This window comes from Symphodus melops, assembly GCF_947650265.1.
Source record: "Symphodus melops genome assembly, chromosome: 21".
In the NCBI taxonomy this organism is placed as follows: Eukaryota; Metazoa; Chordata; class Actinopteri; order Labriformes; family Labridae; genus Symphodus; species Symphodus melops.
The window spans coordinates 979,316-1,005,935 of record NC_136711.1 but is presented as its reverse complement, the minus strand read 5'-3'; the positions used below and the strand labels follow the sequence as shown (position 1 = coordinate 1,005,935).

The window sequence follows — 26,620 nt, the reverse complement described above, 5'->3', positions numbered from 1 at the left end:
TCTGATCAATAACAGAGAAGGAAGCTCAGAAGAAATGTGATCATTTGTCACTTAATGCACAGACACATACGACATGATAAGCATGTATGTTCCTGTATTCTCACACTAAATAGTGGATATTTCATGCTTTTCTCTCCTGCACAATACAGTCACTACTTTATCATTCAGTCCTTCCATGCAGCTTGTAACCAGAATTTAACTTTTACAAAACAGGGAAGTTAATTTTCTTCTCTCAGATGTTCTCTTACCTAACAGTCCTGTTCAGTAAATACTCAGGACTAAAGCTTCTTAAAGTATCCGCTCTTTGATTTAAAGGAAACGGGGATCAGATTGAATATAGCAATGTAGAGTGTGTGCCAGAACTCAAGTAATGAAATCAGCACTTCTCAGTATTAAATGACACATTCTTCTTCACGCAGAGGTTTCCATGTAAACGTCCTGCTGGTATCGGTGTGCTCGTTTGGAAAAATCTGCAGCTCATCCATGAACCTATACAGCAGTGCTCCCACCTCTTATCACAAGTGTAATTTGGACTATAGAGGTTCATTGGGTCACTGGGTTTAAGGTCAGCACCGCTGTGCAGATTGTTAGAGCGTCCCTGTTGCTGTGTGTTGGTGTGTGGGAGGCAGCGGCGATGAGAAGCTGAGGGTAAATCGATAGTGATGGATCAAAGTGCTGCATGGCTAGAGCCCCGCGGTGTCAGGGTGCGGGAACAACAGTGACTTCTCACACCTCCTCCCTTCTTCTCATTATCCTCTCCTCCCCCTTCTTCCCCTATCTCAAAACTCCAACTCCTCTTTGTCTTCTCCCACACTTTATGGCATTGTATGCTTTTGTCTGTAGGCTATATGTGTGTGTGTGTGTGTGTGCGTAAGAAAAGCCGAGGCTGACTTGAAGCCATTTGTTATCGTGTGATGGTGTCAGGAGACATCAGCCACTAGTTTATGAGAAGATAAAATGCGACACAATCAATATCCAAGCACTGAAATCGTTTTGATTTCCAGTAAAGCCGCAGGAATGAATCGCTAAGCCCGTTAAATGAAAATGAATCCAAAAGATATTTGATAAACACTGATGGTTGATGGGAAACGTTGGCTGGTTTCAGCTTCTTAACGGGGAGAATTTGTTTCATTTTGTCATGTTGTAATTAAAAAATGTCATGCTTTGATTTTTTTGTGTTGACAAAAGAATGTCTCTTTGTGTTCAGGGACGTGTCTTCAGCTTACTCTCATTTATTCCAGTTAACGAAGAAGGAATTAATCATTGAATAATCTGCAGATTAATGGATAATGGAAAACATCCTGTTAAAATATTCATTATTTTACCGAGATGTTTTGTTTGAGAAGACCAGCAATCTTTATCAGAAAGAAAAAGAATAAGTGAAGCGATAGCTGAGATTGCACTGAGATAAAACATGGTGTCATCAGCGTAACGGTGCAGCGCGTGTGTTATTGTAACACGAGGGAAACACTCGGCTGCTGGAAATGAAGTTACTGTTCTGTTTTCTAACTGCTGAAAATGGAAACAAAGACTGTGTGATGTGAATGTATTCCTTTTTGTTTTCCTCTGTTCAAACGTCATATTTTCACTCATAGAGGCTAAATGTATTAAATAACCACTCGGTTCTGTTTTCCAGGAGAAAAACATTGGCCGGTCCGCTCCCAGAGTCACCATGGTAGGGATGGCTGTTCTTTCTTAGAAGGGTCAAAGTTGCCTCTAAACACTTCATGAACCAATCAGAGATGATTTCTACTCAATCAAAAGTGGAGTCTGATCAGTGTTTGGACGCAGCTTCTACCTGCAGTGTTCATTGTAGTGCAGTGCCTTCCTGTTAACCTCTCTATAACCCTAACCTGTGTATTCTTCCCCTTTGACCTTTAGCCCTCCTGTCTGTGTGATGAGTACATGTGTGCACTTTGGTCTGTGTGTTCTGGTTCTAGGAGTGAAACGGTACAACAAGCATGGCTATTGAGACTAAAGTGCATGTTCAAAATAAATCTACACGCATAAATCCTCCTCACTTCTGTCCTTTGCAAGAGTTGGGTGTAAAGATAGAACCCCTCTTGTACTTATAGTATGGAGCAACAACAAGCAGGTAATTAGCATTAGCATAAAACTAGAAGCAAATAAACACGTCTAATTTTGTCAGTTGAACCAGATTAGGACTTAAACTATTTGGAGATTCTCCCTTCATGACATCACAAAGGGCAGTAGCCCCTCCCCCAGGTGGGTGACACTCCCACAGCTAGGTGTTTGTTCTGCCCTCTGAGTCTGCCTTCTCACCGTAAACAATAGGACATGGAGCCAGAAAGCAGCGAGTACACCCGAGCCCTTCCAGAGAGGGGGCGTGGTCAGACACAGCTCATTTACATATTTAAAGCTACAGACACAGAAACAGCCTGTTCTGAGCAGGGCTGAAATAGAGGGGTTTATAGACATGATCAAATACAGGATCAGAGTGGATTTACAACAACACACTTCACACACATGTTGAAGAGAAGCTCTGACACTGATTTACACTGGTTTGGAAAATAGGAGAATATTTGACCTCTAAACGTTCTATTCAAAATGCCCAACCTTTAGCTGTTGCTTCTTTTAGCATAAAAAAACCCAAAACGAGACAGTTAAAGGTAAAGACCATGTCCTTGTTCCGTTACACCCCTATCTGTTCCTGTTTAAATCAATGGTGTAGTAATGTGGGCTAGCCTTCCAGAAATCCTCACAAAGATTCAAACTCTCTGAAATGTGTTTTGTTTATTTCACTAACAAGTCCATCCTCGGAGGATAGTTTGGGCCTCATTATTTTAGAGCTAACCCAACTGGGACATAGTGTATGTAAATAAGAATATTCTGTACCTCTTGATGTCTGTTATGGCTGGCCCACATTTTATAGTTTGTCATTGTGTTGTGCCTTAAAAACCCAACTGGTCCCATTCCAGTGTGTGCTAAATCCTTCCCTTTGAAATGTACATTTTGAACTGTTTCACTGAAGCTTTCTCTGTGTGTACTGAACTGAATGTGCTAACCTCTTTGGTGTGTGTGGTCTTCGACTCTGTCCGTCTCAGTGGAGAGGAGGGCTGGTCTATAGAGGCATGGATAAAGGCAGTTTTGATGATGTTACTTCTTTTATTTTAAGAAGACATCAGATAAATCTGTGCTTATCCTTGCTGAAGATATACGGACCCTCCTCTTCCTCCTCTACCTCTTCCTCGTCCTCCGCCTCCTCTCAAAGGAAGTCTGCTTTTCAACAAAAGGACTCGGTTGGTATGTCAATCATCTGTTGAGAGAAATGGCTTTTTTATTGGCGTATTATTCTCCGATGTGACAGCAGATGAAAATGCCAAACTGTTGCACTGTTTGATTTCCAGGGGAGATTATTACCTTTAGAGTCTCTTTGGCTTTGTAGTGAGAGAGCAGACGAGCTCCCTAAGAACATCATGAAGCACTACTTCAATCAAATGGATCTCTTATTGCCTTTTTACACACCGGGTCACAGTTGTCTGCGCTCTGGGTTCACTGTCTATCACATTTCAAAATGAGCAGGCTATGAAGTCCATCTCGACCTCCTGCCCTTTCCCATCCCTGCTGTGACGATCGGGGCACATTTGTCAAAGTGGAGAGGCTCCGACACGTCCAGTAACTACTTGGCCTCTGGTGCCTCGGGGGTGATTGTGAGTTATGAGATAAGGAGAGATACTTTCCAGCAGTATGGATAGGAACACCCTGGACTGGGATTTTTATTGCACTGGAAGAACACAGGAACTTTGTAATCGGCAGCTCGAGTGCCTCTCATTAACGGAGTTATCTATGAATGCAGAAAGATATCGGAGCATTAGTGTTCTTATTTAATTCTACAGACACAAAACGTGTGTTAATTGGTTTTTACTCATTAGCAGACGTTTGCTGGAGATAATCTGATGAGCACTCTTTGCAGACTTGAGGTATACAAATAGTTAAAGCAGCACGACAGACCTATAACAACAGAAATTGGAACTATATATCTGAAATGGCAGAGGGCCTCCAGTGCCTCCACTAAACTGGATGATAATGCTGCAGTGTTGTGCTGAAGTGATGTGGTGCAATGATTTTTTTTTTTAATATGTTTCAGTACTTTGTTGAAGTGTTGATGGTGTTTTTCCACCACATGCTGCTCCCCTTTGTTTCTGCAGAGCTGCTGAATGCACTGCATTCATGACGCTGAAATACGACGGACTGCCTCCAGCTGATTGGTTTATTTTAGGATTCTTTTACATGTGCACAGATTTTAAAAAGATTAAGCTTAAAAGAAAAAACACCTTCACTTCGCTCCACAGAGTGTTTACATGTCCGTCACTGACGCACAAACAGGTCTGATAACAACAGCAGATATTTACATTATAGACGTTCAATGAGATGAGATCATCCTTACTGATCCCCATTGGTGGAAATACACAGTGTGAGCCGTTGTGTTTACACTTTCATACAAATCTACATTCTCCAGATAAAAATGGAAATTATGCAGAATTCTTTTATATTTTGCAAAAAAAAATGTATGTAGCATGTGACTCTCTCTGTCGTTTTGCACAAGTGAGAGATGGTAAACTGTCTGTGACCACCATCATGTCACCTGGTCGTAACATTATGAATCCTACAGTTCTGCCTTATGATGGAATGTCTCCGTTCTTTGGGACAGTGATTGACCGTCATTGAAAGACGTTTTAGAACTGTAAAGGAGCGAGAGGTTTGCAAACACTTAAGTTATCAACTTATTAGCTTATTATTGGCTTCTTGGATCGCTAACGATGCTGTATCACAGAAAATAGGACCAAACCTGTTTTTGTACCAGGCTATAATATGTTTATCTAGACATTTTAACATCGAGCTATATGGGGACTTGTCTTTGGAGACAGCCTCCAGTGGCCATTTGAGGAACTGCAGTTTGACACTTTTCATCCCTTACTGTTACTGCTTGAACTTGGCTGAGGCTCTCAATTAGCAGAGTTGACACCTAACAGACAGCGAGTAGCTGAAAGTCAAAGAGGCCACGCCCCTAATTCTGCTTTCCTTTAAGCCGTAATGTACTGTAATGTAAACAGGTGAGATTTATAAACATTCAGGCTGTACAGTTGAAGAGAGAAAGGAGCTCTCGAGACCCAAATGTTTTTTTTACCAGGCTGTAAACATGTTTATTTTAACATAGAGCTCTATGGACGCTGACTCACTGCAGGAGACAGACTCTAGTGGACACTGGAGGGACTGCAATGTTTCACAGTTAAATTCGTTTCACATTTAACTTCAGAAGTTGAGATTTTTATCTTTTTATGTATTTTCTCGATATTTTTTTGCAGTTGACAGAAAAGTTCTTTTTTTAATCTAAATTTGCCATCACTGCGAACCTGAGCAGTTACAAACGCTGTGGAAGATCGATAACACCACCTGTTTCTGTCTGATATGGAAACTTTATAATTATGTGCATGTACTTTGTAGAAATATGAGACTTGTTTGTGATGTTTGACTTGTCCCCGCCTCCAAACAGTCGGAGGAAAGACGTGTTCCTGCAGCTTTAACGGAGTCATTATACAAAGTTGTGTTGAAAGTTTGCTCTCAGGAGTTGGAGAGAAAAACGTGATTTGCTTGTCTGATGGCTTTGGTGGTTGAAGAACTGAAATTAAATAGATGTTAAATTATGATGATGATCCGGATGTCAGTTGCTCAGACGGCTGGTGGAGAAACGTCCCACACAGCTCATTATTTCAGTCTTGTTACCTTCGGTTTTGCATATTCATCCTTTCCCTTTTAGTCAGCACATACTGTAATATGGTACCACGCTGCTGTCAAACCAGGCAGCAGAGATTAGAGAGGACAGTAAAGACACTGTTGCTTGTTGTTTGTTTGCAAGCATCAACTCATGAGAAGTATTTCATCTTCTGTTATCGACAGTTCATGCTACGCTGCGCTAGTTTTGAATTAAACTTCCAGATTCTTATTGACGTTCTTTTTTCTCAAAGTTCAGTCTGATCAAATGTGGAGAATAAGTCTGTAATGTTTTACAGCTCTTGATGATGTAACTGCTTAATGGACTTGAGCTTGAGTTTTTATTTTCCAGTGTTCTGACTCGTCTCTGTGCGGTTTGATACAGTAGTGGAGGCTGAAAGAGATCTGACGACTCAAAGCTCAGCAGGTCACAAAAGAGTCGAAGAAGCAACCTGGTATTAATTCTCTCTTCGAAAGACACATCTGAGATGTGACTGCAGGAGCTGGGTATCGAACCCCCTGTCTTTCCTATAGACCGACTTCACCGCTGAGCCACAGCCCCCTGACGTTGGAGTAATAATACTAAATGTCCTCTAGTACCAAAGTAAACCCCGAGCGTACCTACAGTATCTGACTCTGACGAGCTAAACACACGCAGCCTGTTCATTGGTGGAAATAATCAGCGTTAATAAAGGGCAAAGCAGCGCCACGTTTAAATATCCCCACGATTACATGAGCATCATTTCAAGGCTGTTTTTGTGAACAACCTCGGAGGTGCTGACCTCTGCTGGACGGCCTCCATTGTTGCCCTTGGTTTCCGTCACGTTATTCTTCTTCGTTGAGTTTACTGGCAGGCCGCCATGATGATGTGATGTCACGCTTTTACAAAGCTAATGGGGAGGTACGATTAGCTGTTGTCAAGCAAGCAAGATCAGGCTTTACTGTTCCAAACTGAACTGGACAGCTTTAAGACTTCTTTATGGATCCAATAGATCGCCCCCTGCTGGCCAATACAGTAAAAGTAGGTTTCAGGCACTTCCACTTCGAACAAACAGTCTGCCGTTTGGATTCTATCAAACGTAACAGCAGTGAGGCAGACATTAATTATAAAAAGGAGACTTTCACTGAGAGATGTAGGTTAAGCCTTTGTCGGGGTAATTCCATGTTGTAAGCTCAAGTCTCCGAGCAGCCGTTCATTTAAGATTGAGCAGTGGAAGCTAAAATTAGCCGAGCTATAAATATAACTTTTAAGTATTATCACCCCAGCTGTAATTAGGTCAGCGTTAAGCCTCCAAGAAATCAATGAGGAGGTGGGGGCTTCTCGTGTTCAGGGGCCGGAAGCCCCCACTAACCGTCTGAGGTGGGGTTGTTATAGCCGTTAACATTTACAGGTTGAATGTGAACACTCTGTCGGTTGTTAAATGTCAGGCCTTTCCGTGGCTCCCCCTTTTTCTCCGCTTCCCGCACTGCGAGAGGAGTGCAGGGACGTGCTGGTGGCACCGCGCTGTCAGCTGAGGCATCCAAATTCATACCTGTCACACACTTTGCACACACGCACACGCACACACACACATGCACACACACACATGCACAACACAGTGTGCACCTCCACCTCTACCTCCTCTGGGCCTTTCATAACTCCGGTATAGCTCCACTTGGCAGGGCTAATGGGACGGCAGGGCTGTTGGTTTTAGAGAGGGATGTCATGAGGAGAGTGGAGCAGAGAGCTGAGGAGGGCTCTCTAATAGATCTGGGGTGGGCGGTGTGGAGTCGGGGGGGGGGGCTGCCTTGTGATCACTGGCCTTTGCTGCTGTTTCTTTCCACTTTTCATCCCACTGCTCCAACACATCCTCCGTTTTCATACTTTTCCTTCTCTTCCTCTTATCTGCTCCCTGTCTCAGTTTATCCCTCGTCTACATCAATTCTGTCTCTGTGGTCTTTTACTCCCCCCCCCTCACCTCCCCCCACCCCGCCCTCACCCTCTCCTCTATGTTGTAGAGAGAAGATACAAAGCCCTCAGGGTGTCCATTAAATTGGGCCTGTCTGTCTGTATGCACCAAAATCCCATCATAGCGAGTCTGTTCTTCCTCCCCAGACATCACAAACGCTGACATGTTCAGTGTCGCAGGGCCTCTGGGCCCCCCTTGACTCTGTGTTGTTGTTGATGTGTCGTTGACATCGGGCGGGGTGGTTCGAAGAGCCAGAAGTCCGTACGGAGTCGAAAGGAGATAGATACACGACTCTGATTCAGAACGCTGCCTCCGAGACTTTTTAAACAAAACAGATAAATCACTTTTACACGCTTCTTATTGATGTCAGAGAGTAACATGCATGTCAGACACACTTACAATATGACACATCCATTGACAGGCTTTAAATATGAAAGAGGCTTCAGTGGTATCCAGACTGTTTTCCATGTAAAGGACAAAGCTGTGAGTGAGATGGCGGTGGCGTGCGTCCTCATCGTTTACTTCGACGTGTGATCTCAGCAGGTTTTCCAAACTGCTGCAGGTGTTGGAGCTTCTTCTGGACATGTTGTTGGGGTGAATCATCTCCATCAGAGAGTCGTTATTTTGCACCTGCTCGTAAAACATAACAGTTCTTAATGGCTCGTCCGCTCTGTCAGAAAGATGAAAGCGAGGAGTCTTCATTATTCTGAGAGCTGAATGTTCCTTTTAGTGTGTGATTATCACGTCTGTTTTATCCTCATTTAATTCAACTTCTAATTCAAGGTTTATCTCCTCTCTGTGTTTGTTTGTTGCTGTGTGTTACAGACACACACACACACACACACACACACACACACAAACCACAGAGATGATCCTCTGGATGTCATGAGGTTTTCCAGTTGTTAGACAAAATGCAAATCCTCAGAAATCGATGCTGTGATGGTTTCCCGGATGCCTTTCAGCTTGTAACCGCGATTGATTCTGCCGACGGCTTTTTCACCTCTGCACGCCGTTCAAGGTGTTCGCTGGTGGTCTCAGCACGCTGCCTCCCCTGTTCACGGTTTATAAATGTGATGTTTGGAAGTGTGATAAGAAACAAAATGCCATGCCAAATGTCACATCACTGACTCACTTGTGTGCCATCTGGATGCTATTATGCTAACTCAGTGAGGAGGGATTCTCCGGAGGTCGCCTGTTTGAGTAATCGCCTCCCGGAGGTGAGGCCCACTGTGTCCGAGTCCGGCCCGCTGATCGCTGGTTTCTACTTTATTCAGACAGTAAATCTGAGCGACACACCGCTGTGTCATCAACATACTGACAGAAGAACATCCATTTAGCAATTTAAATAGCAACCCTCTTTAACCCAACAATCTGTCAATCACAAAGCTTCTGTGTTGTCAGACAGCAGAGCCGGCTTTGGATCCGTCTGATGTGGGAATTCACTGAGATGGAAGCAGGAAGTGCATCCAGTCTTTTAATTAGATAACACAGAAAAATGCAATGCAATACACCATGTTTCATGTGACCATGTTGGAGTTGCTATCAGACCTGACGTCTTCCTTTGTAGCAGTAAGGTTTGTCTTAAAGTACTCATGTTAGCATGTGCTTACATCTGTTTCTATTTGAATGTAAGCTACCCTGAAGTGTCTGCACTGATTTTTAATTCCACTTTTTCTAACTTGGTTCAGTCGGCGCTCCGTCTCGTGGTCGGATGCTGGTTAGCTAACAGAACACAAAGCTGTTAGCATGTAGCAGCTCAGGAAAGTACGTGGTTGCTATGAAAGGCAGTGAGGGGATTTGTGAGCCAATCATCCTCCTCGTGGCTTTGAGAGGTTGGGGGGTTCAGATTGAGCTGGGAGTGTCGGTTGAACACGGCTAATTGGCCCCCAGATTAAAGACGGATCACTGAACATGGCGGTCCAGGATCTTAATGAGCTGCTTCTCAGTGGACAGTTCGGCTCGGTTTGTCTCTCTGGACCTCTCAGAACATTTCTGAGTGGAAGTCACCCAACCGAGACCGAACTTCTCCCAGAGCAGGAACAGCGTGTGGTGCTGGTCCGTGTTTACTGTGCGTGTTCTTACACGCTTCTGAACCTCGCACTTTAAAGCAACATGGTGGAGGCGTTCGGTTTGGTTCACTATGCTGCCCTCTGTAGGTCTCCAACTGCGACTGCACCGTCGTATAACACAGTGGCAGCGGTGGCTCAGGTGGTAGAGCGGGTCGTCTGCTAGAAATGTTGGGGGTTCGATCCCCAGCTCCTGCAGCCACATGTCGATACTTAACCCGAACATGCTCCCGCTGCTTCATCAGACACATGTTCACTTGTACTAATGTGTTTATGGACTCCACCGTCAGTGTGTGAATGTGTAGGTGTGACCGAGCCATTACCAACATCTACAAGCCTACAAGCCCAATGCTTCCTCTAGTTTGACTCCTCTCTCTCTCTGTTTCTTCCTGTTAGCCTCAGCTGTCGTATCAAGCTAGCAGGCTGCTTCGTAGCTGAAGGCTGCTGTGTGAGCTCGTGGTGTAAAGACGTACACACACACACACACACACACACACACACACACACACACACACACACACACACACACACACACAGAGAGACGGCGTCCTCCCTGTCGGAGGTCACTGAGCTGCAGGACATTTTCAGTTCTTAAGAGAGGAGCGAGAGTGATCCATCTTTGTGGACGACGTCTTAAAACATTCTTCATGAAGGACACGAGGAGTGCTCCGTTATTTACTTTGTTTATTACAAAACCCATTTTCATTTTCATGTAATAGCTGCACTCTTAGCTGGCAGGAGAAACCTGAGAGTGTGGGCAGGAGTGGGTTTGTGTTGTTGTTGTTGATTTGTCCTGCAAGTCAAAACAGAGGGTTCAGTCCAACATCTGTGACTCCTCTGTTATGTAAGACCTTTCTGCACATGCTCCTTTAATTACAGAGGGGTGAATAAACCATAACCACGACGAGGAGAGGTCGGACAGTCTGAACTGTTCATGCAGTCTGAGCAGCCGTTTATGTTTTACTGTTGTAAATATGACCTTGAAGACGCGTGGACGTCCTGGCTGCATGTCTCTGTAGTTACACACAATCCTCAGGAAACACCGTCTCCTATTTAAGGATTTAAAATGAGCAAAGAGGAAGACACAGCTCATCCATCCGCAAGTATTGAACACTTCCACCCCAACACACACACACACACACACACACACACACACACACACACACACACACACACCTGTGTAGATGTAAATGGCTCTAATGCATTTTTAAAAAGGCTCAGCAGCCGACAGCAAAGGAACAATTCACAACAGTAACACTCAGCGACAGTCTGCATCTATCGCTGCCTCCACACACACACACACACACACACACACACACACACACACACACAGTCCTACACACTGCTGGGAATAGCTGTCATTCATCAACTTTTCTCAGTACAATGGGCTCAGTAAAGGTCCCATCTTTCAACTAAAGCACCTCCACAGAGCAGAGCCAGCCGAGACTCTGCACACTGCATCATGCTGTATCACACACACACACACACACACTCTCTCTGCCTCCTGCACAGCACACTGGGCGCACGTGGGGCTCAAACTGGTGTTTATTCTGTAACAAACGATAAGACAGAAGGCAGTCGCTGCTGATTAGAGCTTGAAGAAGTGCGACTTCAGACTTTCTCAGAAACGAAAAACATGAAAAAAGACAGAAATGAAGAGGAGTTGTTTTATTGGCTTCAAAGTGAAGGTAGCTGATTGTCAATAACTGATTTAATCAGACCCAGTGAGGTGATCAATGAGCGTCATGTTCCTGAGCAACAGTTGTCTTTTTTTATTCCTCTCCTCAGAAACACTCGGGAGGAAAGAGGAAGGAAATGGCTCTTTAACGATCACACTGACTTTATATCTCAGGTTTCACAGAGCTTCATGTTGTGAGAGGAAACACAACCACTAAAACATTCAAACACTCCTTACAACCATTCTCAGTTCAATTTCAAAAACCAATCCAAAGACCATGTGGTGTTCAGCCTTAATAAAGCTCTGCGGCCCTCTCTCTCTCTCTCTCCTTGCACGCCCTCCGTCATGACGGCCCTGTGAGCGGACTTTAGTTCCTCTTCTTCTCTGGGTTTGAATGGTAGCCGGCGTGCCACCCTCAGGTGCACTCCAGCCAAGTTTGAACATCTTTGTTTGGCCTTTTGGACTTCATTGATCGGCTGTCTGATGAGAGAGAGGACAGGCTCAAGGTCAAACTCGAGGACGGTGGCGCCCGCTCTGCACACTGAGCTACACGCGGACCCTGATAGCCATTTTTTACAGTTTTTTTTGTTGGGGGGGGGGGGATTTTTCTTTTATTGGATCGGACAGCTGGAGAGAGAAATGCTGGGAGGAGAGAGCGCACCAAAGGGCCGGGGTCGGATTTGAACCCACAGCCACTGCCATGAGCCCCATAGCCTCTAAGGTAGTGACAGCAAGGCGCCACTTTGAATGACTGTCATAGCTGCTGATTGGTTGTTGCTGACAGGAAGTCCTTAAGGATGATACCGTGCATGCATGATACTTGAATCACTCGCGTGGTTAAAATTACAACATGAACTTGTTGCATGTTCAGTGATACGGTGGATTCGTCTGATGAGAAGCTGAACGTTAGCGTGACCTTGTTGTGTTGCGTTTCTGTCAGCGGCTAAAAAAACTACAGATTACACTCAGAACTACAAACGCTGACTTTCAAGCTCAGTGTGTTTTTTGTGTTTTGTGCGATACAGCTGTGATGATGACTTCTCTGAAGCTTCGTTACATGAATGTGTGCTGAGGCTCATGGGAAATGTAGTACAACTGAGATGTAATGAATTTCAGATGACTAAAATGTGAACCAAACACAAAAAGAGCGAGCGTGTGAAAAGACTGTTTGTATACGCAGGTCGTGTTTAGGTGTGTGTGTGTGTGTGTGTGTGTGTGTGTGTGTGTGTGTGTGTGATCGTCCCCTGTACATGTGACGACAAAGACAGGAGCCAATCAGAGCACACCAGTTCTTTGTATCAGGATGTAAACATGTTTATTCCTGCTGTTAAATGGCTGTTCATGGGTCTCTAGTGGTCACCGGAGGTACTGCATCCACTTCACTCCAGAGTTTCCTCTTGTTGCAAACAAATCAGTTAAAATAAGACAAAGTCTCCACGATGTCCTCTGCCGCCCAAAGACTCGCCGCTCAGCTGATTTGATGTTTCCTTCTCGGAGCGGCGTGAGCTCTGCTGGTTTTTGTGTTTAATGATGTTGAACTGTTTCGCCCGCTGAAGGATGAATAACATGGACGCCATCTCGTCATCCCACTGAAATCAAAGATTGCTGTTCAATCTGTGTCTTTAATATTACATAATGTTATCTCCTCTGCAGAGTGCTGCACGATGTGGGACGTGATGAATATTGTATACCGCCCTGCTTTTTGTGCTTTGTGTTTATCTCCCTCTTCCTGCTCAAGCTTCTTGATTTCTGTTTAATGCTAACACGTTTCACAGGGCGACGCCGCGCTAACAGCAGACTCCACTTTACTTTACAACCATCCCACAAAGTCTCCATCTATATTTATGTGCATTTGCTTAAACGAGAGGGAATTAAAGGGATATTTCACCCACTGAGCATGTGCAGAATATTCATGTGCCTTGTGTGCGCTTTCAAAGTTCCGACACAGCGCACACGTTTCTCTTACCATGAAACGTAGTTTGGAGAATTCAACATTGTGGGTGATTTATTGTTTTAATTGTGGCTCTCTCGCTGCTGACAGTCTGGAGTTGTGCTTCCTCGTGGATGCTGAACAGATGTTTCATTGCTTTTGTCATTGCAGGTACTCATCAGCACAACTATAACCATGTGGCTTTAGGTAGCCCCACACGCACACCTAAGAATGGTAAGAGCAACCAGCAGGGAGGGGACATGCACAGCTCAGCTCGGGCCGGGGCGCCGCTTGACGTGTGTGATGTGTGAGAAAGCCCTCGACACGGCGCTCTGCTCGCTCCTTTTCTGCTGTCGCGTCTCGTAGCCGTGAACGCTTCTCGGGGAGCCTGTCGCTGTCCGGCTCCATTTTAAAGGGAATAAAACCGGCCGAGGATCGACTTAATGTTCTGTGGAGGTCGAGCCACCCTCGGCTTGACGGAGCGTGTGCGACCTGCCGCGTTAGAAGGGAAGTTATCACCTCCTGCTCCCCTGTGGGGGTTTAGGACTGATGTCAAATGACGTTTACATTACATCACAAATACTCTAATAAAAGATGGTTACACTTTATAAGGTCACCATCTAATAGTTGCTTATTTGCATGCTAATTGCTAACATACTAGCCTCTTATAAGAACTACATGACCATAATCTAAAGCTCATAGGTCATTAATTCACAGCAGAGCTGATTGGTCCGTTTGAATCGGCTCTTTGTCAGATCACTCGTTTGGTTTGAAGGTTTTAACGAACTCTCAGACCAAAGATCCAAAGACTCTGGTCGGCTTCAGTTCAGCACGAGTGAGAACGCAATCAGAACCGAGCGAGGGAAGTCCCCCGGGTCCAGAGAAAGCACCGAGTACGCCCGAGCCCTTCCAGAGAGGGGGCGTGGTCAGACACAGCTCATTTACATATTTAAAGCTACAGACACAGAAACAGCCTGTACCATGAGTTGAACATAAAGTCATTCAGAGTAGATGAGGCTAATAAAAACACGATTATTCCCCTGACGAGAGATTGTTTTTTCTTTAAAATTTAAGGAGTAAAAAAGAAAAAAAGAACAGATTCTTGAAAACTCTCCTTTTGCACAATAAGCGAGTGTTTCCAACTCTTTGGTTCCAGCTCTGCCTGAGATCAGCCTGAAGCGGGCCTCAGGTTGTAGACGAGCAGCAGCTGCATCAGGAGGTGGAGGCTGCAGAGAGAGAGAGAGAGAGAGAGAGATAAAAGGAGAGAAAGGAGGCCACACTGAATATTCAGGTCCCTCTGTGTTTGTTAAATCACTCTTATCTCTCTCCATTTCTTTTTTACATTCTCTTTGTTTCAACAAAAACATGAAAAAATGATCGGCTTGCACCCGGGCGCTCGGCGGCTGAGCTCTGATTCCAGACCCTTCTTTCCCGACGTTATTGACCACGTGGGCCTTTTCAAGCACGCACACAGATAAGCAGAGAGCAGCCTTGAATCATGAAGAGTGCTTTTGAACAACACACACTTTGATCACAGACGCCCTGAAAGGATTTCACTGACTGTGAAACAAGCTGGCTGCTAATCACACGCAGAACATGAGCAGCATGTCTCACAGTTGATTATGAGCGAGATGTTGCTGAACAGTTGTAGTTTCTGCTTTTTTTCCACATCAACATGTTTCTGAAATATTTGTTTTTCCACTCTGGGTTTGTTAGCTCACCGATCATTGAGGCGTGGTAAGTCTGACACACACGCATCTGATTCAGTCATCCCAGCACTCACCTGTGTTTCACATCCACCAATCAGCCCCCGCGTGTGTGTGTGTGTGTGCGTGTGTGTGTGCGTGTGTTTTCAGACCGGATTGACGAGGCTCTGAGAAGTCTGGCTGTTTGTTTGAACCTGTGTTAATCTGATGTTGAGATGTTCAAACTCACACCTGGAAGAACTGTTTTCAGAAATGTCCGGGGATTCTTTTCTTCACCATCTGGACCGTTTGAACAAAGTTTGTTGTCTGTGTAAATAAGAAGCTGAGCTCTTCCTGTTTCTCAGAGACTCCCAGAGTTCAGTGAGCTGTGGCTGCAGGAACGCTCGCCCCTCTATGAGCTTTCATTAGCTGTATTAAAGAGGACAGAAGACGGGGACATGCCCACATCAGCTCTGCATTGTGTTTTCACACCTTCACTGATTGGCTCTGCTAAGACGAACTCGGGTCTGTTTGTAAAGTTAGTTTGGTTTATTTGTGCTGGCGTTCCAGCTGTCAATCAAACCCTGGTGCAGCTCGACCCAGCCTGACTGCAGGAAGCCTTTAAGTGGACGAGCAGGACCTGGTTCTGGAGTGAACTGTCTCGATAAGCGTCTTCAGCGTCCTCAGAACATCAGCATACTATTTTCAAACTGTATCGTTTGCATACGATGTAAAAACGGATGAAAACTACAAAGTGTCCTTGGAGTAGCCACAGCCAATCAGAAGGCAGCGAGTCTTTGTTTATTTCAGGGAGTTTAACCTCGTGTGTTACACATTTTGGTCCTCTTGTAAATGTCCGGTAGTGAACAGACCAAACTTGAGGAAATTCTGCAACAAAGATTCAGACTAGAGCAAACGATCTGGAGGTGCAAACACAAAGTCACCTTAAAGAGTGTAAGACAGAAAAGTGAACAAACTCTGAGCAACAAATGAACAAGTTGACTTCCAGCACTGCGTCCTAAACGTGTCCTGTCAGAGTGGACGCGCTGGCTGCACAGCCTCAGTGAAGTTTAATGTTTGCACCTCAGGGTGACGTAATGACTGTCGACATGCAGCCGTTTCTTCACATGCCGTTATTAAAGGGCCAGCACACGTGATTCCAGTCAAACTGCAGAGATATTTGGTTGTTCATTTTTAGATTAAACTTAAAGCTGAACTCCAGAAAGATGTTTTTTCCTTCAGCAGCTGATTGTGGACCAAAGCAGACGGAGGTGCAGGTGAGACCCGGCTCGGCTGAGCAGAAATCGTTGGATATGTTTTAACTTTGCACAAAAAGCAGCAGCTTGGCAGAGCCTCTTTGATCCGAGTCTGTTTGTTCTGTCCATCCTGAGCGAGCAGTGAGATGTGTTCAGAGAGCTAACAGCATGCCACAGTCGATGCTCCTGTTATTGATGCAGTGAGGCGGACTGTCCACTCACAGATCGTTCACATCCTTCCAGCCCTGCAGCTCCCGGGACCCCCTGCTGCCCCCGGCTCTGCAGCCGGCCCTCACTCCTAATGTTCCCCCTTCTTATATTTTCTTTATGTATTTCAGTCTGTTTCCCCTCTTCTCCGTCCTCCCATCGTCATCCTGCAGCAGCACTTTCTGAAGCCTTATTTTTATCTTTGAGCTGGAGGCTGGCGTGGAGCCGCACCCATGCCCGCTGCTCTGCACTGCGTGACAGACTCACAGCCCACTGGGGAGGGCGAGATAGAGCGGCAGCGAGGAAGAAAATGAGCGAGAGGGGAATAGTGAATGGACAAGAAAGAATTAAGAAGCGAGGGAAAGTGGGTGGCAGCATGGCAGGCACGATAAGATTGACAGAGCGAGGAAGACGGCGGTGAATGGAACAGACTGCGGATGTTTGCGTGTGTGTGTGAAAGAGAGAGATAAAGAAAGGAAGGAATAAAAGAGAGCTTTGGTCCAGCCATGCCCCTCCTGAGCGTCCTCCTCGCTTCATATCAGGTCACATCAACGACAGCCGGTCCAGGCGCTGCGCCCCACCACGTCCCTGATCACATCACAGCGCTGTCATGAGCGAGGTCGCGCTCACCACACATCTGTTGTTCCGTGTTGTCTGGTTTTTTTTTGTTGTTTTTTTTGACCGCTGTTTCCTCTCGTCAAACCACCACGTCACCTGTCAAGTCCGTCCCACACCAAACGTCCACCGAGTGCCTGATGAGACCGCCCACACCCCCCCCCCCCTCTCTCTCTCTCTCTGCCACCAGCAAGCTGGAGTTTTAGATATGCAACTTTTCCTCCAGGCTGACGTTTAAAGGAGTTTCTCTGGCGGAGCGTTAACTCAACAAAGAAGAGGTGAAGAGTTTAAAGACGAGACGAGAAACTTCAGATGTGTTCAGATCACAACGACACAAAGTTCATGCACATCTTCAAACACACACATTCTTCAACAAAAAGGTGACATGTAAATGTGCTGCCTTGTTGTTGTGGTGACCTCCTGAGGTTACATCACCAAAACAAGAGTCAAACGTCCAACAACGCAGCTTTGAATTCAACTTCACAAAATCTGCATCCAGTCACAGCTGCTTCACTTTCAAAAACAAAAAGATGGATTTTATTATTTGAAAAGAAAAACCAGGCGGAGCTTCTTTCTGCACAAAGTCATGTGACATGAACGCTTCAGCGTTTCCTCTCAGAGCTCAAACTGAAGAGCTTCAACAACAAACAAACCTGTGTTCAGTCAGATCACAAGAGACTGCTGCTGTACAGTTTGAAGGTCTCTGTCTCAGACTGGACTCCACATATGAAGACCGGTTCAGACCTCCACTCATCAAACACTTTCTCAGGTCATTTCTGTGAGAAGAAAGAAAACGACTCTTTTTAAAAAGAACTTTAATTCATTAATAGTTTCATCTTTATTCCCCGGTTACGGCCTCAACCTTCCCGCTGTACCGGTCTAAGTGAGGGACACACAAGATGAGTGCTTTATGATCTGGTCCCTGGTCTCTGGTCCCTGGTCCCTGGTCTCAGTTAGTGCGGTCTTGACTCTACAATCATTCCAAATCCAAACCTCTTTAATGAAGGTATCAGTTTGATCCACCACAAATCTCTAATCTCTGACATCCATCTGTTGTGGTGGAGGTCACTGGAGGTCACTGGAGGTCGTTCTTCCTTCAACTTTTACACATTTTTACATCAGTTTTTAAAGCCATTAAAAAGGATGACAGAGTTTAGAGTTTCCCCCCGAGGGCAGAGAGCACACACACACACACACACACACACACACACACACACACACACACACACACACACACAGAATATTTAGCTCTGATGAAAATGCTTCAAGGTTTCATATTCGCCTCCAGGAAATATTTGTATAACTAAAACTCCAGCTCGGTCCCCCCGTCTCTCCCTCAGCAGGTGGTCCTCCATGATGCTCTGATCCTGGCTTGCTTGTTTTGAACAGGTGTGTGTGTGTGTGTGTGTGTGTGTGTGTGTGTGTGTGTGTGTGTGTGTGTGTGTGTGTGTGTGTGTGTGTGTGTGTGTGTGTGTGTGTGTGTGTGTGTGTGTGTGTGTGTGTGTGTGTGTGTGTGTGTGTGTGTGTGTGTGTGTGTGTGTGTGTGTGTGTGTGTGTGTGTGTGTGTGTGTGTGTGTGTGTGTGTGTAGAAAGCAGCCAGCCCATCTCTCTTCTCTTCCCTCCTCTGTCTCTGTAAATGTATGTACGTGTCTCCAGAAAACAATCGGATTAGCGGCATCCTGACGTCGCAGACGGAGCCCTATGACCTGTCCTTTTCACGCTCCTTCCAGAGCCTGTCTCACCTGCCGCCTTCGTACGAGGCGGCCGTCAAAGCCGACCTCAGCCGCTACTCGTCCCTGAAGAAACTCAGTAGGTCCAAGTTCACTGGTCTAATGCAAGAGAAGGCTCCCTGCCCTGAAGCCCTGCATGAACAAACACTGCATCACGGGGACTCGCTGAGCTCCAACGGGTTGTTAACATCGTCAGATAAATAATGGGCGGAGCCTCTGTGATGTACCCTATCAGTTTGTAGACTGCTTTTTTGTAACCTTGACTTTTTTTATTTTTCATCAGTCATCAGCCTTGATGTGGGCAGCCCGGGTTCGACCCCGGCCTGTGGTTCCTTTCCCTGATTTTAGTATCTGTCCACTGTCGCTCCAATAAAGACAAAAATAAATCTAAAAAACAAACAAAAAGAGACGTTGAACATCGTAGACTCTTTATAACTTTAAACCTGCTCTTCTTAGCCCAGTTTATTCTTCCTTTAACATTTTCATTTTAACATAGAGCTCTATGGAGACTGACTCACTGCAGGAGACAGACTCTAGTGGACACTGGAGGAACTGCAGCTTTTGGCACTTTTCATGTTTATAAAAGACGTCAAACGATTTTCCTTAAAGTACTCAAACTTCTGTTTTCTTTCTATATTTATAGTGTAGCGTCGTCTCACAGGGAACGGCGAGGGTCTTTTCTACCTTCTGATCCTTCGTGAAATTGGCCGAGTCATCTGCAGAAAGTCTGCTCATTGAAGACTCCACGCTCGTCTCGTCTCCCCTCAAAGGCTGCGGCCACTTTTCTTTTGCTCTGCGAGCGTATCAGCACATTAAGCGTCTTCTCGGTCGTATTGATTCGGTGGATCTTCGCTGGATTTCTGCTGCGTAATGAGGTCTCAGCTCACGATATTATCTGAGTGGAGCGCAAATATTCCTTAAGGCTCGTGTAATTTCATCCTGATTCGCCCAATTCAGGGCCGGCAGGATCTACAGCTCACCCTGTCAGGGCTCGCTCCACGCGTCGCTGTCAGCAAACAACCCAGACGCAGGATGTGCTGCTGCTTCCTGCTCCTCGGCTGCATCGGGAGAACACACAACAAAAGATCCCTTTGCTTAAAGAACACTCGTGAGAGTTAAGATAATAGTTCTGAATGGGCGGTGAAACAAAAAGCACATGAATAGCTGGAGATAGCAGCACACAAAAGAGGCGTGAGACGGACGCTCCTCGGGCAGCGTCCTTCACTCTCCCAAACTTTCTTTCTGCTTCCAAAGCAAATGATTTGTTGCAGCAAATAGCCCGAAGGCTGTGAAGCTTCTTTTTGTTGCTCAACTAGTGTCTGAGCTCTGACAGATCATGTCGGATTGTGCCGGAGGGAAGATAGATCTGCGTTTTCATTGTGGGGACAATAAAAGAGAAGAATGCTGCTGCTTATTAATGCAAATTGGTATCAAACTGAAGAAAAGCGTTTAGCCCGCCGCCGCAGCGCAGGACAGTGTACACCAGCAGAAAGTCATTCACTCTATGCTAATACGCTTGATGAGTTTGCAGAGCCCGGCCCACATCTTGAAGACTATTATGGCGGAGAAAAGGAACATCTTGTTTTTATGATGTCTCATAATGAATCGATTTGCAGCGAGCGCCCGTGGCTCTCGGCTGAAGGGGATTTGAGTCTGAGCGTGAAACCTGACAGGTGGTGTGAGCGCCGCTTTATTGAAAAAGACGCCTCACACTCAGAGCTCCTCATAATTTATTCCCTCCATATAATGAGACTCACCTCTGAGTCAGTGTGATGGCTGAAGATGAGGAGGAACGAAGAGCCTCTTTAACAAAGGACTGTTTCATATGTGAATGTTTTTTTGGTGTCTCTCAGTCCGTCTGTGTGTCGTACTTACCAAACCAGTCTTTGTGCATGGGTTTGTGTTGTGAGGCATGAAGTCGGTGCTACGTTCACTCCCACACTCTTCTGCCTCTGGAGATGAATTCATGTTTTTTCAGGTCTGCCTTTAAATGCATGTTGAGGTTGTTTGTACACGTGAATGTGGAGAAAACATCCACTCAAGGACATTTCAACACGGTGTTCACTGTCAGGTGATCGTGCAATAACACAATAGGCTTTTCAAGCATGTGTCCATGAGGTGCCTGTCTTCCATACCTGTATACGACGCTGTTTGTTTATAGACTCTCACATGACCTTTGTGAAGTTTGCCCCCACAGCCAGAGCTGCCTGTTGAATCCCAGATGAAGCCTGAGTGTGTGGATGTTATGTGCCTGGCATGTAATCCACTCTGACTGTGATTCCTCTCTTTCTCTCTGTTTTTTATTCTCCTCCACGAGCTGGGAAAGGTGAAGCACAGATGGGTCCGCCAACACCTCGCTCTGCATTGTGTGCCATGTTCTCGGCTCTCCGATTTCTCCCCTTGCATTCCAACTCCTCCTCGTGTTTTCTCCTCCTCGCACTTCTTCACCTCTTCTTCTTCTTCTCTCTCTCTCTCTTCTTCCCGTCTCCTCTGCAGCTGATAAAGAAGTGGAGGACTACTACACTCGTAAGCGCCACCTGCCCGACCTGGCAGCGAGAGGCACGCTACCCTTGCATGTTCTCAAAATCACTCAAGACCAGGTGGGTACCCGAGCGCTCGCTTTGAGAGTGCAGGCGTCTAAAAAAGAACTCGTCAAAGAAAGTGGTGCCACATTTAAATCTGTTAGAAGCTTTCTCTCTCTTCTCTCTGCAGTGGTGGAGCCTTTCAGCCTCAAGCTTTTGAATAAACTCAACTTATTTATAGATGTTCTGATAGCATTATTTCCTGTCTGATATGTCGCTCCCAATAACTTAATTTGCTGTGGCTGATACCAAGTACCGATCCAGCACTGGTGCAGGACTTGATAAACGTCTTCCGCTCACACTGCAGTGAAGTGATGAGAGCTAAAGGGGGACAGAAACGGCGTCGATCTGGACCCTGAGGCGCCAAACGGGCTGCTGTTTTTCTCCACTTTGTGGTTGGATGTTACAGAATCAGAAATACTTCATTAATCCCTCGTTGTTGTCGTTATGAGTCGTTATGGCCGCCATGACGCCATCGGTTGTTGACGAGGAAGGTGTCTTCTCACCGCTGTCGGTGGCATCTCGACCCGGACAGTCTGGAAGCCGTTCAGGGATTCGTTGTTGTCGCAGGCTGCGCGCTCGCTAACTCCCGGCTAACGGCGTTAGCTCACTCACATGTTCCGGATGTTTTTCTGCGTACAGACGCCGTGTGTCGTGACGTGTCATTTGAGGCTCCTGATAACTGTATTAAAGACGTGGCTCAAACTGTCTCGAGGACCTGCACGCCGACACCGACCTTCTCTCCACACGTATGACAACAAACTTTGCTAAAGGCGAGATTGAATTGATCTTTTTCCATGAATATATTTTTGCCTATATTGGAGAGGACAGCTGAAGAGAGACAGTAAACGTAGGGAGGAGAGAGAGTGGAGGAGGTCGTCCAGCGCGAGCAGATAACCACCAGGCTGCGTCCGCCCCAAGGTTGAATTGATCTTTGACCAGAGCACGGATCGGTGACCTCTCAGAGTTAGAGCGGGAGCGGTTGAAGCATTAGTGGACCTGGTCGTGGTAACAGCAGCAGGATCCCTGCTCAGCAATATGGAGTCACAAAACAAACCAAAAAAAAAATCAAGTTTTTCATTTCCAAAGGTCCCTGCAGAGACTCCGTTTGTTTTGGTGTTTACAGCGTAACTACTAGCTTATTCATGCTCGTACAGAGTGCTAGTGGAGCACATGAGTTGACTCCCTCTTTGTAATCCAAGTGAAACATGTCTCATGAACTAATCGAGGTTTTCAGAGGTATTATGCATGTGATGCGTAGCAGCGATAAAGAGCGCCCCCTTAGGGAGGTTTGCGACGGACATTTTGACCTTGAAGTTTGTGAGTCCTCAGGAGTCCCGAGCAGCACGTCCGGGTATCAGAGCGGCTCTGACCTTCTTCCTCTTTTGTCCGACAGCACCGGGAACAGCAGCAGCAGCTCCAGAGCCAGCCCCCGCCGTCATCCATCTCTCAGGCCCCTCCCACGTCACAGTCTTCACAGCAGCAGTCGCAGCAGAGGCAGAGGCCCCGTCGAGTCCAGAGGGCCATGTCCCAGGACCGAGTCCTGTCCCCGCAGAGGGCCCCGCAGCAGGACTACAGCATGTCCTCTAACGGGATGTCCCCATACGGAGGCAGGATCCTCTCAGACGAACAGCTCCTGTCCGCCGAGCGCCTTCGATCCCAGGAGCGTCTGCTTCCACAAGACCGCCACACCTCGCAAGACCGCCTGTACTCCAAGGACCGCATCTACTCCAAGGACCGGCTCCTTTCGCAGGACCACATGTACTCAAAGGATCGCCACTACTCTCAAGACCGCCTCTATTCACAAGATCGCCTGTACTCACAAGATCGCCTCCTGTCCCAGGACCCTCTGATCTCGCCGGACAAGCTGATGATGTCGCTGAAGCGCGGCATGGTCAGCAGCATCTCCGGCGGCTTTCGTGGCAGCGACATGTCGATGTCGCGCGCCATCTCGCACACAGACGTGTTCATACCAACCACGCCTCTTATGGATCGCTACAAGATGACCAAAATGCACTCCCATCCCAGTGCCTCCAACAACGCCGGCGGTGGCGGTGGCGGTGGAGGTGGGGCAGCAGGAGGAGGGGGAAGCACGGTGCACTCCAACACTTTAGCCATGAACCAGACATCAAGTAAGAGGCAGGCCTTCGCCTCCAGACGGACTCATACCATGGAGCAGCTCCACTACATCCCACAGCACCACCAGCAGCAGCAGCAGCCGCCGCCACCGCCGCAGCAGCAGCAGCCGCAGCACTACCGCACAGGCAGCAAGACTGAGGTGACTGTTTAACGGCAGCAGGAAGGAACACTGTATGCCGGGGGGGATTGTGGGTACATTGGCCTTCTTTTAGAGTTGGACGTTGGCAAATCCACTTTCTTTGACTGATTCCAGGACCAAGAACATCTTTAGCTAACTGCGAGAGACCGGACAAAGAGCTACACTGTACAAACACGGGCCCAGCGAGATGTGAAGCCAGAGAGGGTGGACAGAGGGGGAGGCGTTCTAATATCCAGCTAACTTGCCTACTGTTATTTCCACTGTCTTGATTATCAGATTCATCCACGGGCTGCGGCCTCATTCTGTGTATGTTCTCGTGAGAAAACACTGATTGTGTCTATTCTCTGCCCCCCCCCCCCCAAACAAATCTACTCTGTGACCTTTTCTGGCCAATCTTAAAGGGCTTTGCATGGTTAAACACATAGACCGATTCCTCCGTGACTTCTGTTGTGCCACACAACACCACCACAGGTGACGAACAGGATGAGCCTGTAATAACTTTATAAATATATAAATAAATGAACAAAAAAAACAAAAAAAGAACGACCATTTGTACACCCTGTCCTACTCATAGCTCTAGAGGATCTCCATGAGAGGGACTGGATCTGATGTGATCAGCACTTGTATCCGTGGTTCCATTTCTAAAAACGAAGAGGTTTTGTGGGTTACAAAGCACAATCAATAAAAGAGTATTCTGTTTGTTTTCTATTTGGTATCTGAGTTTGAATAGTGACGGCTAGCTCGTTTTGTTCTTAAAGCAATGGCAGGTTATTTTGCTTCCAGTAGACGATTGTAAATAAGCTATTCTAGAAGCAGTATCATGGACAAGCCTGTACTGGATGGACTTTGTATTAGACTGTCTGTTTTCAATAGATTCTTAAAAAAACAAACTATAAATCATCACTGTTTCGTGAGTTCAGAATAGAAACCCACTTAACCAAGTATCTGACTGGATCAATTAATACTCTACTGTGTGTGTCTTTGCAAAAAAACTGTCGGTAGGACGAGAAGTGAATGAATGTGTCAATGCTAACAGATATACCACTGTTCATATTTGGATGTAGACTGTGTTCCCAAAGACATCGGAGGAGGGATCGTCGTGGGAGTGGGTTACGATGCTTGTTACAGTTGGGTCAAATAAAACATCCATATTTTTCTAAACATTCGGCCTCGTTCTGTGTTGTGTGAGAAGATGCACCACACGCTCCGCAAACACTCTCATCACACCTGTTAGCCACTTTTACCTGACATAGGTCACAGGTCCAGGAACAATATAAAAGGCCTTTAATTCATTAAAGTCTGTTTCTGTGTCTGTAGCTTTAAATATGTAAATGAGCTGTGTCTGACCACGCCCCCTCTCTGGAAGGGCTCGGGTGTACTCGCTGCTTTCTGGCTCCATGTCCTATTGTTTACGGTGAGAAGGCAGACTCAGAGGGCAGAACAAACACCTAGCTGTGGGAGTGTCACCCACCTGGGGGAGGGGCTACTGCCCTTTGTGATGTCATGAAGGGAACATCTCCAAACGGCCTGTTTGAGCACACATTTTCTGAAAAGTGGAGCAGGCAGAAGAGAGAGAGGATGGACTTCTCTCATCATTGGGGGTTTGTAGAGTAGAGACACATGTTAGAGGAACATGGAGGAGAGGATTCTGGGTAATATGTGACCTTTGACTGTTTACTTCAAATCAAGCCAGTGATTAGCATCCTTTCATGTCTGTTGCTCCTGCTGTTTGGCTTCCAGCTGACCGGTCCAGGTGCACGAATATTTGTTCAGGTGTGCAGTGGTTGGACTCGGTTATTCTTCTGAAACCAACATGGCAGCTGCAGCTCTCTCTCTCTCTGTCTCTGTCTCTGTCTCTGTCTCTCTCTCTCTGTCTCTGTCTCTGTCTCTGTCTCTGTCTCTCTCTCTCTCTCCGCCTCCTTCTGTCTGCTGCTCGGATTCTGTTGATGCTCCCCGAAACACCACATGAAACGTCACGGCCTTTCCTGTTTCTGCTACACTGTCATGAAGTGGCTCAACGTAAGTAACAAAGACGGGGTATCACACATGAATCAAGGTTTACAGGAAGTGAATTCACTACAAACTAAAGCTGAACCAATCACAGTTCTGTCTGATCAATCAGTCGAGAATGTGATGAGACAAAGGAAACAAAACCAGCTGAGAGGGCGAGGGAGAGAGATGTAAGAGAGGAAGCCACTTGAGTTAGCTGAGGTCTGATTAACTCGGGTGTGCACAGTAAACCGACCCTGCCTATTGGCTGCTGAGCCAGGAAGTTAAAGCATACTGACCACGTACAGTCAGAGAGGGAAGCACGTCACAACATGAACGTTTCCTTGGTCAGCGTTCTGATGCAAGCGTCTCTACTCGAACGCAATCACAGAAATATTTGATGACCTCGACACTTTAAGACTTTAAATCTAAACGTGGTAGAGCTGATGTTTATTAAATCTGAACATGTGAGAGTGACCGCTTCACCTCCACCACGACTCACACCGGCGTCTCGTTGAGTTTCGCTCCGTGACGTGCCTGGAAGTGTACGGAGCACTCACACTGCTGGAACGGACTGAAGCGTTCTGAGTCACGGTGCGGATCGACTGTAGCAACCCCAGAATGTAATCTCCCTCCCTGCTCTTTTATTCTTTAATTATCCTGGACAGGTGAAGAGAGAGAGAGAGAGAGGGAGAGAGGGAGGGGGGTGGGGGAGGGGGGGGGGGGGGGGGGGGGGCGCTGTCATGAGGGCCCAGATTATGTTCCTTTAAAGTTTTAATATGGAAAATATCCGTTTGTTTAGCGTCCAATCAGGAGTCTGTGAAGCAAAAAGAGTCTTTGTTTCCGCCCACTGAGCTGTAACAGCCAATGAGATCAAATCTGTATCAAGACATGTTCAATTTAATCTCCCATCAGTGAGACT

At 46.4% G+C, this 26,620-nt stretch overlaps 1 protein-coding gene across 8 annotated transcripts in view; it reads left to right on the top strand.

The window, feature by feature from the left end:
* LOC306842396 (shisa family member 6) overlaps window positions 1–24,252 on the top strand; it is a 69,210-nt gene extending 44,958 nt beyond the window's left edge. For 3 of the 8 annotated variants that reach the window (XM_079372613.1, XM_079372615.1, XM_079372614.1), the window contains 6 exons: window positions 1,637–1,675; window positions 13,528–13,590; window positions 15,073–15,093; window positions 18,776–18,928; window positions 21,346–21,449; window positions 22,828–24,252. In XM_079372613.1, coding sequence (XP_079228739.1) covers window positions 1,637–1,675; window positions 13,528–13,590; window positions 15,073–15,093; window positions 18,776–18,928; window positions 21,346–21,449; window positions 22,828–23,721 — 1,274 coding nt within the window. In that variant the 3' untranslated portion in view covers window positions 23,722–24,252. The remainder of the gene's footprint in view (window positions 1–1,636; window positions 1,676–13,527; window positions 13,591–15,072; window positions 15,094–18,775; window positions 18,929–21,345; window positions 21,450–22,827) is intronic. The other 5 variants (XM_079372616.1, XM_079372618.1, XM_079372617.1 and 2 more) reach the window with 5 other exon arrangements.
* The last annotated feature ends 2,368 nt before the right edge of the window (window positions 24,253–26,620 follow it).